The following is an 11,092-nucleotide window of genomic DNA, read 5'->3' as shown; positions in this document are numbered from 1 at the left end:
ATTAGCCCTCAGAATGGCTCCTGGTGACCCTCGGCTACAGGACCTGGAGGAGAGCAGGCACATTAGCCCTCAGAATGGCTCCTGGTGACCCTCGGCTACAGGACCTGGAGGAGAGCAGGCACATTAGCCCTCAGAATGGCTCCTGGTGACCCTCGGCTACAGGACCTGGAGGAGAGCAGGCACATTAGCCCTCAGAATGGCTCCTGGTGACCCTCGGCTACAGGACCTGGAGGAGAGCAGGCACATTGGCCCTCAGAACGGGCTCCTGATGACCCTCGGCTACAGGACCTGGAGGAGAGCAGGCAAATTAGCCCTCAGAACGGCTCCTGGTGACCCTCGGCTACAGGACCTGGAGGAGAGCAGGCACATTGGCCCTCAGAACGGGCTCCTGGTGACCCTTGGCTACAGGACCTGGAGGAGAGCAGGCACATTAGCCCTCAGAACGGCTCCTGGTGACCCTCGGCTACAGGACCTGGAGGAGAGCAGGCACATTAGCCCTCAGAACGGCTCCTGATGACCCTCGGCTACAGGACCTGGAGGAGAGCAGGCACATTAGCCCTCAGAACGGCTCCTGATGACCCTCGGCTACAGGACCTGGAGGAGAGCAGGCACATTGGCCCTCAGAACGGGCTCCTGATGACCCTCGGCTACAGGACCTGGAGGAGAGCAGGCACATTAGCCCTCAGAACGGCTCCTGGTGACCCTCGGCTACAGGACCTGGAGGAGAGCAGGCACATTAGCCCTCAGAACGGCTCCTGGTGACCCTCGGCTACAGGACCTGGAGGAGCGCAGGGTCCCGTCGGGGTCGTTACTCTGATGGAGTGTGTGTTTCGCTGTGGTGTGTCGCTCAGGAACACACACTCGAGGTGTTTCCTAACACAATCCTCCACAGACTCACGAGCTTCAGGATGAATCATGTTGTTCCTGCGTCGCCAACGGCATCAGAAAGAAATTGCAAAACTAAATAGATTCGAGAGAGACGCTGAGATCATGTTCTTCCTCAGTGTTTCTGACTCGCTTTCCAGCACACACACACACACACACACACATCTAAACATTAAACATCAAAACACATTTACTGGAGAAGAACAACGACTGAAGATATTAAAGTGAGTTTGTGCTCAAAACAAGAACAAATATCTAATAATGGAGTCAGGAAATAAACTTAATTCAAAGGGAAAAGTACCATCTGACCTAGCACCCTTTATTAAAATATTATTCAAAATAGATTTTGTAATCATATTGTGTAGTTGTGCTTGGAGTCGATTGTCTTGTTTGTGATAATAATATGATGAAACATGACAAATTGTGTGACGTAATTTTTGTCAAGGCTGTCAAATACATTGTCATTGTATTTGCTCTAATTTTAATTATTCATTTAATTCATTTAATTATATTTGTTCTTGCTTTCATTTTTATATATTTCCCAGAAAACAAGTCTTAATATCTTCAGTCATTTTGCTTTTTCTCCAGTAAATGTGTCTTGATTTAAGAATGTTTAGATATTTGTGCTGGAAAACAAAACAGAAACATATTTTTTTGCAGTGCATTTTTTCGCATAAACTATGCGCTGCTTCTCATTGGCTGGTGTGTGTTTGTGTACGCTGCTTCTCATTGGCTGGTGTGTGTGATTGACAGATCAATGGGCGGGACGTTCAGGACAGAGAGGAAGCTGTGGCCGTTCTCACTAATGAGGAAAGCAGGAATATCGTTCTGCTGGTCGCCAGGCCGGAAATGCAGGTACACACACACACACACACACACACACACACACACACTCATACACGTTCACTCATGCACGCACACACTCATGCACGCACACACACACACACACACACACTCATGCACACACACACACACACACACACTCATGCACACACACACACACACACACACACTCATGCACGCACACATGCACACACACAAACACACGCACACACGCACACACACGCACACACACTCTCACACTCATATTTGTGTCTCCACATTTACTTAGATTTTGTTTGATTCAGATGTCCATCATTTCCACATGTGTAATCGACTTCCAACAGTGTGTGTGTGTATCAATCCTATAAAAAACTAACAGCATGTTGATATGGTTCGCGGAACACAAGAGAGTTTGTGTGTGTGTGTGTGTGTGTGTGTGTCCAGACAGCTCGTGTGAACATTAACGGCTGTAATTAAACACATGATGAATGGATGATGTTTCAGGCTGTGTGTGTGTGTGTGTGTGTGTGTGTGTGTGCGTGTGTGTGCGTGTGCGCGCGCGCGCGTGTGTGCGTGTGTGTGTGTGTGTGTGTGTGTTGTGAAGCCGTTGACCGCTCCAGTTCATTACGCCAGCACAGATCTGCAGAGAACATTACCTCAATAATGTGTGTGATGCAGACGTCATAAAATGTGACACAGACGTAATGCGTTTCTCACATCAGAGCCATAAAAGCACGATGAACACCTGAGTGAATTTAATGAAGAAATGGCCAGCTCATATTTCATTTCAAAAGACAGAAATGTAGCCTATTGTTAAGACCATTGCCATTTTTCTGAGGAATTTTTAAGGAATTTTTATGACATTTTCAATGGAGTGCAATGATAATTTTGCGTGAAATGTGCTTAATTTAAATTTTATTACAAAATGTGCACAAATTTATGTTTCAGGTTATTTTGTGTCTCCAGTAAATGTGTCTTGATTTAAGAATGTTTCGATAAGAACATAATATTTTGCGGTATATATATGTGTTCAGGTAAAGTTGAAATCACACAGACTTAAAGCTTGTACAGAAACAAATATCATCACATCCCTTTACGCTGTAATGCTAATTTTCTTTACGCAGAATGAAACTTTATTTTTTCATTTAATGTCTAATTTGTGTAGGGACAGATACAATAAACATATAAAACTGTGACAACAGCCATCTAATGCGTATCATAGTGCTAAAGCTAAAGCTAATCTGCAACACTTGTCCCTAGAAGGGCTTTTATAAATTAGTTACAACAGCAAACACATCCTAAACTAAACTAAACATGTGTCCAAGTTTGTTGCTGAATTAACCAAGACGTTTTTGCAGCGACATCCGTGATCTACATCTTGTGTGTGTGTGTGTGTGTGTGTGTGCTGCTTCAGGAGGAGCCGTGGCTGGATGATGAACACAGCGAGTTCCTGGAGGAGCTGAAGATGGAGATGCTGGAGGAACAGAGGAGAGAAGAGGAGGAGGAGATGAACCGAGAGGAGGAAGAGAAGGTGAGCGGAACCAGACAACATCTCACTCTTCATGGGTTTTCCAGCACAAATATCTAAACGTTCTTAAATCAAGATGCATGTACTGGAGAAGCAAAATGACTGAATATATTAAAGGGGTAGTTGACCCAAAAATTTAAATTAGCTCATGATTTACTCACCCTGAAGCCATCCTAGGTGTGTATGACATTCTTCTTTCAGACGAAGACAATCAGAGTTATCTTAAAAAATGTCCTGGCTCTTCCAAGCTTTATAATTGGAGTGAATGGGTGCATTCCAAAGTGCATCTGTCCATCATAAAAATGCATCTGTCCATCATAAAAGTGCATCCATCCATGATAAAACTGCATCCATCCATGATAAAAGTGCTTCTTTCCATCATAAAAGTGCATCTATCCATCATAAAAGTGCATCTGTCCATCATAAAAGTGCATCTGTCCATCATAAAAATGCATCTGTCCATCATAAAAGTGCATCTGTTCGTCATAAAAGTGCATCTGTTCGTCATAAAAGTGCATCTATTCATCATAAAAGTGCATCTGTCCATCATAAAAGTGCATCTGTCCATCATAAAAGTGCATCTGTCCATCATAAAAGTGCATCTGTTCGTCATAAAAGTGCATCTATTCATCATAAAAGTGCATCTGTCCATCATAAAAGTGCATCTGTCCATCATAAAAGTGCATCTGTCCATCATAAAAGTGCATCTGTCCATCATAAAAGTGCATCTATCCATCATAAAAGTGCATCTGTTCGTCATAAAAGTGCATCTATCCATCATAAAAGTGCATCTATCCATCATAAAAGTGCATCTGTCCATCATAAAAGTGCATCTGTCCATCATAAAAGTGCATCTATCCATCATAAAAGTGCATCTATCCATCATAAAAGTGCATCTGTCCATCATAAAAGTGCATCTGTCCATCATAAAAGTGTATCGGTCCATCATAAAAGTGCATCTGTCCATCATAAAAGTGCATCTGTCCATCATAAAAGTGCATCTATCCATCATAAAAGTGCATCTGTCCATCATAAAAGTGCATCTGTCCATCATAAAAGTGCATCTGTCCATCATAAAAGTGCATCTATCCATCATAAAAGTGCATCTATCCATCATAAAAGTGCATCTGTCCATCATAAAAGTGCATCTGTCCGTCATAAAGGTGCATCTAACCGTTCTAACAGAAAGACGTTAACGCTCTAGCCCTGTTCATTTGCACGACAACAGTGTTTGGTGATAGAGAATGCAAACCTTGAAATAGGTTCCAAGGTGCAAGCATTGAATAATTTTGAAAAACGTTATCATCTCCGCGTAAGCTGCAAAAACACGAATCTGTGAAAACGCTGATGGTGTGCACATGCGTATTACGTGTTTAGTCTATAGGTGTGCACGTTTGAATATATATGTGCGCAGGCATGTAGTCTTTCTTTACTAATTGACCTCACCAAATTACTTGTCTGGCCTTAAAAATGCATAATACAGATTTCTTTTTCTGCAGGCCAGAGGAGCTTCAGAAGAAAACATCACAGCGTCTTGCTCCTACAACCAGCAGAAGATCAGTCCTCCAGACGGTTCGGAGAAGAACGTGCTAGCTCAGATCCAGAAGAGACTGTCGCGGTGTCTGCGGGAGGCTTCCGGTCAACGAGACGGCCCGGAGAAGGAGCTTCCCGAAGGAGACCGCTATCAGCAGCTGCTGGAGCTCAAGTGTCAGATCCGCAACAGCGGCGAGTTCGACCTCTTCTACACGCGCAGCAGCACCATCGAGTGTAGCGGCGTCCAGCACGAGCTCCGCATGCTCAACGAGGAGCTGCGCAGCATCGAGATCGAGTGCCAGAACATCATGCGGGCGCATCACCGGAAAGAACCGGGGAAGAAGCTCGCGGACATCAGCGAGCATCCGGAGAAGTCGGACAAGGACAGTTCGAGCGCTTACAACACGGCGGAGAGCTCACGTAGCACGCCGCTAGCGATGGATCGCTCGCCCGATCACAGGATAGTCAGCCTCACTAATCATAGGAACATTCGTGGATCATCCGTCAGGAGCGGGAGTCCCGATCACAGCAACCCGTCAGAGTCTCCCGCGGAAGACGAGCGATCTTTGAGGACTCGAATTGCCGCTTTATCAAGAGCGTCAGATACGCAACACTACCAGAGCTACATGGAGTTAGCCCACGGTCTGCTAGGCATGAGCGATCCGCAGGCCGTCCAGCCGTCCGAACCTAAGATGGAGTGGAAAGTGAAAGTCAGGAGCGACGGAACCAGATACATCACCAAACGTCCAGTCCGAGACCGTCTACTCCGGGAACGAGCCCTTAAAATCAAGGAGGAGCGCAGCGGCGGGATGACGACCGATGACGACGCCATGAGCGAGATGAAGATGGGCCGCTACTGGAGCAAAGAGGAGCGTAAACAGCATCTGCTACGGGCTAAAGAGCAGCGGCGGCGGAGGGAGTTCATGCAGCGGAGCCGCCTGGAGAGTCTGCGGGAGAGTCCACTCAGCAGCGGAGAGGTGAGCATCATCCAACTCAGCCAGCGCAAGATGATGAAGAAGCGGAACAAGAAGATTCTGGACAACTGGATGACGATTCAGGAGTTGATGACGCACGGGGAGAAAGCGCCAGAAGGATCCAAAGTCCATAACGCCTTCCTGTCGGTTACAACTGTATAGATTCACATGCAAGTTCTCAAACTTTACCCATTTACCCATGTGGTACGATCTACATTTGCCTCGTTCAATGTGGCAATTTTTATGAGAAGAGACCAGATGAATATTTTTCACACTTTGTTAATGTTTTCTAAGCAATTAAACAGTTTTTTTTTTTTTTTTACAGTTTTTGTTACTGTAATATTTCAAGGAAGGTACCTAAGGGAATATTTCACTCAAAGATTGCTGTCATAAGTCACATATTCAACACAAACCTGTATGCCTTTCTAAGCTTCTAAGTGGATATGATGGGGGAAAAACATGACATTGGAGGAAACCAAAATTTTGAATTCACATTTACTCGTTTGATTTTGCCCAAGAATAATTTTTCATCCAATAATTTTTTTTAATATTTTTTATTTGAACTTTGCATTAGCCTGTTTTCTCACAAAATATTTGCTTTCGTCCAATTTTAAAAAAATATATATTTTGAATATGAAAATGTTAACTGACCCATTAACTTACTAACGTTTTGTTTCGTTCAATTGTCAAAATTTTGAACATTGCATTTGTCTATTTGCTCACTAAAGTTTTGCTTTTGTCCTATACAATTTTTCAAAATTTTAAATATGAACTGCGTTCATATGAACTGTTGACTAGTTTCACTTTCGTCCAATAAAATTGGACAAAATTTTTAATTTGAACTTTGCGTCTACCCGTTAACTCACTGAAGTTTTGCTTTCGTCCCCCAAATGTTTTTTTTTTGTTGAATTTGAACTGTACATTAGCCCATTTGCTCACTGAAGTTTTGCTTTTGTCCAATACAATTTTTCAAAACAAATTATAATAATTTTAACTTTTTATTAGCCCGTTAACTAACTAATGTTTTGCTTTCATCCAGTAAAAATGTAAAATTTTTTAATTTTGAACTACATTTAGCCTGTCAAAAATTTGTATTTTAACGTTGCATTCGACGATTTGCTAACTTGTTTTGTTTTCATCCAATAAAAATGTTCAACATTTTGAATTTGAACTGCATTAGCCATTAACTCTGCATTAGCCTAAAGGTTAGCTTTCATCCAGTAAAAACAATAAAAAAATTAATTTGAGCTTTGCTTTCGTACAATAATTAATAAGTCTCTGTTTGCTCTGAAAAAAAGCAAAAGTTTTGCAAGTGAATGCAACATTTCTTGAGCTAATGCAAAATATTGCAAGAGAACGCAAATGCATTAAATTATACAGTATATAATATTTACAGTAATATTTTTTCTTTCATCTAATTTTTTTTCAATTGGAAGACAAAAAGTGAATTATTAAAGTGTATCCCTTCCTCTTTTCCATAAAGAAGCATCGCATCAGCTTTGACTTTAATTACATTTGACCAACGATATGAAGCCTGACGTATATATGGGCAACTTTCAGGTTTGTGACAACATCAGGAGGAAAATATTAATTTATTTTTAAGTGAATTATTCCCATAATGTTTTATTTATTTGTTGTTCCTCACATAATCTGAAGTATTTTTCAAATGATGTTTACATTTCAGCAAAATGAGAATTATTGTGCAATCTCCTGCCTTTAGTCAGCCTTGCTGAGTCTGTTTCTCAGATGTTGTAGGATTTCTATTGTTTGATTTTTCAACTATCTGCACCAAACCAGCTCTCGATGACCGATAACCTCTACCTCAGACACACACGCTTCCTAAAGTCCATATAAAACCAGCCAACACTGGGAAACGTTACTGGTTTCACTTCTATAACAGCTGCCCAATCTTGATCATATGACCAGCAACTGGACAAGTTTATTGGTAATCAAAGTCCAGAAAGCAAACCTGTTGGCGATGTAGTTTTTCCTTAAAAGTGTCTGGTTGAATCCATGTCTGGATGATATGTTCTATGGGAGGTACTGGTTTACAGAAAACCAAACATACCAGCGTAAATCTAAAACCACGCTATGATGCTTCCTAAACAACACAGTAAGGTATTAAGATCTAGTCCTGCTCAGGGCACTCATTCAGTGAATGTCCAGTCGAAGAGCTTTTACACAGTTCACACAGGAGTCTGTCCGTACAAGGAACCGGTTCAGTTTTTGTCAGTCTGGTTTTATTTCTGTTCGTTTGGAGCAACGGTTGTACATTTGAATTGTAGATTTCTGTACTTGTTCTGGCTCAGTGTTTAGTCGGATCTGAATAACCTGTAGCGTCTCTCTTGGCCAGGTGAATGTGTGGTCATTGTGAAAGTTTGACACTGAATAAATCTTTTCTTCAAAGCTTCTGTTGTTACTCGAGCACACACTCACTCTTCCAGGAAAAGAACATTTAGAGTATTTTACTTCATGTGTCTGGTCTTGCTTTAACCCTGCTAGTGTTCTCAGAAAAGAGGACAAAAAACTTGTTTGTTCGTCATAAAAAGTCACAATGCAACATTCATACATTTTATTGAGAATTATAATTTTGTGTGCATTACAGTAACAAGATTTGGTGATGAAAATGTGTTTATTAGTCGTGAAAATAATCACAATGCAAAACAAAAGGAATATTTGAGGCTGACCTCACAGCTGGTAAAACACTTCCACAAAAAGAAATCTACAGGAATCTGGACTCCAATCCATTTGGTAGTTTTTATTGTTGAGAAGCTCAAACATCTGCAGAGGATAATGAGTTCATCTCTATTCTCTCGTTCATCTCTATTCTCTCGTTCATCTCTATTCTCTCGTTCATCTCTATTCTCTCGTTCATCTCTATTCTCTCGTTCATCTCTATTCTCTCGTTCATCTCTATTCTCCCGTTCATCTCTATTCTCTCGTTCATCTCTATTCTCTCGTTCATCTCTATTCTCTCGTTCATCTCTATTCTCTCATTCATCTCTATTCTCTCGTTCATCTCTATTCTCTCGTCCATCTCTATTCTCTCGTCCATCTCTATTCTCTCGTCCATCTCTATTCTCTCGTCCATCTCTATTCTCTCGTTCATCTCTATTCTCTCGTTCATCTCTATTCTCTCGTTCATCTCTATTCTCTCGTTCATCAGCTTCATTCTCCACCTCCAGCACTGTTACTCCATTCTCCATCAGGATCATTCCTACAGCCTTCAGCCGTGTGGGTCGTGTCCGAGTCGCTGAGCTGTAAACGTGCAAAAGTTTTGCTTTTGTCCTATAATTTTTTTCTAAATTTTGAATTTGAACTTTGCATTCTCACATTTGTTCAATAGAGTTTTGCTTTCGTCAAATAATTTTTTTCTAAATGTTTAATTTGAACTTTGCATTCTCACATTTGTTCAATAGAGTTTTGCTTTCGTCCAATATTTTTTGTTCTAAATTTTTAATTTGAACTTTGCATTCTCACATTTGTTCACTACAGTTTTGCTTTCGTCAAATAATTTTTTTCTAAATTTTTAATTTGAACTTTGCATTCTCACATTTGTTCACTAGAGTTTTGCTTTCGTCAATAATTTTTTTCTAAATTTTGTATTTGAACTTTGCATTCACACATTTGTTCACTACAGTTTTGCTTTCGTCGAATTTTTTTTTTCTAAATTTTGAATTTGAACTTTGCATTCTCACATTTGTTCACTACAGTTTTGCTTTCGTCGAATTTTTTTTTTCTAAATTTTGAATTTGAATTTGCATTTGCACATTTGTTCACTACAGTTTTGCTTTTGTCCAGTAATATTTTTTTTTACATTTTATTTGAACTTTGTATTAGCCCATTAACTAACTAATGTTTTGCTTTTGTCCAATAATTTTTTTCTAAATTTTGAATTTGAACTTTGCATTCTCACATTTGTTCACTAGAGTTTTGCTTTCGTCCAATAATATATAAAATATATATATATATATTTGAACTTTGTATTAGCCTATTGACTAAATAATGTTTTGCTTTTGTCCAGTAAAATATTTAAAAATTTAAAAAATTAAAGTTTTGCTTTCGTCCAATCCAATTTTTTAATTTTGAGTGAGCTCTAAACAGAGCCTTTCTTTATGTTTCCTTTGACCCAATAACATTTTTCGAAATTTAACATTTTGAAACACCTTTTGAACTCAGCTGGTAAAGCACTACCGCAAAAAGAAATCTCCAGTAATGGGGCCTCATGTACAAAGACTTGCGTTGAATTCATACTAAAACATTGCGTACGGACAAAGCTGTAAATCTGCGTACGCACAAAAAAAAACAGATGTATGAATCTCTGCGTACGAAGGATCCCACGCATATTCTCTTTGTACATCCCAATTAACGTAAAATTGAGTGCACATGCACGAGCACAACGCCCCACCCAGTCTCCTCCCTTAATTAAATAAATTTAAATATGGTAATGAGTCCACTTTGGCAAAAAAAAGCAGTAAGAAAATGGATAAAGCAAGCGGCAAGAAACGAAACTTTACAGAAAGTGAATTGGAGGTGCTACTAAACGAGAAACGAGAAAATATATTTTATTTGGAACTTTGTCCTCCGGAATTAATAACAAACGGAAAAAATATGAGTGGGAGAGTTTGGCTGATGCCGTCAATGCGGTGGGATCTGAAAGTCGCACTGTAAATGGCCAGAAAATCATTGTGGTCCCTAAAAACTCGTTCTCTTCGGATTCTGCCATTAGCAATGTCCTCTAATAAGGCCAAAGCTGCCATTGCCATAGATTAAGGGTTGTATCAATTTGCATGCTTTTATATGTTCTTACTTAATTGCATAATTGATAGAATATTCCCATAAGGCTCGTGTGACAATATATGTTAATTGTTTTATAAATTGCAAATTAATAGCAATGATTCCCACAGGTGGTGGAGCGATAGACTTGTAGCAGTGATGAGCGGGTCAATCAATGTATAAACAACCCGCACCCGACCGACGTTTCCAACTAACCCGCCCGCAACTCGGACCGCAAAAAAATAAAAAAATAAAATATTGTACCCGACCCGCTTCCTTTTTTAAAGTAGCTAGTAAATGCTCATCGTAGCGTCATTGTGCCATAGACGTATGAACTAGGGGTGCACATTTTTCTGAATGCATGTATGATATAGCCTAGTGTTATGTAGCCTAATAAAGGCTTGATTTATTCATTTATTTCGTTTCATTTTCTTAACAATTAAGATGCTGCATGTGTTTATCCAGTCTAATGGACTTTTCCCAACAAAAATCCCCCCCCGCCCCCTCTCAGAACATACATAAAACTGACATTACTGAGCTATATGCGTTTAAAAGTAGCCTATTAAAATGGCAC

At 40.3% G+C, this 11,092-nt stretch overlaps 1 protein-coding gene across 1 annotated transcript in view; it reads left to right on the top strand.

Annotated features, from left to right (window-relative positions):
• LOC306994090 (PDZ domain-containing RING finger protein 4) overlaps positions 1–8,139 on the top strand; it is a 50,752-nt gene extending 42,613 nt beyond the window's left edge. Inside the window, exons 8-13 of the mRNA XM_079604404.1 lie at positions 1–23; positions 163–486; positions 531–666; positions 1,639–1,740; positions 3,122–3,238; positions 4,735–8,139. The exon at positions 1–23 is cut by the window's left edge and continues 82 nt beyond it. Coding sequence (XP_079460530.1) covers positions 1–23; positions 163–486; positions 531–666; positions 1,639–1,740; positions 3,122–3,238; positions 4,735–5,904 — 1,872 coding nt within the window. The 3' untranslated portion in view covers positions 5,905–8,139. The remainder of the gene's footprint in view (positions 24–162; positions 487–530; positions 667–1,638; positions 1,741–3,121; positions 3,239–4,734) is intronic.
• The last annotated feature ends 2,953 nt before the right edge of the window (positions 8,140–11,092 follow it).

This window comes from Phoxinus phoxinus, assembly GCF_949152265.1.
Source record: "Phoxinus phoxinus genome assembly, chromosome: 25".
Taxonomy (NCBI): domain Eukaryota; kingdom Metazoa; phylum Chordata; class Actinopteri; order Cypriniformes; family Leuciscidae; genus Phoxinus; species Phoxinus phoxinus.
The sequence above is the reverse complement of the archived record's forward strand: the minus strand, read 5'-3'. Positions and strand labels throughout refer to the sequence as shown.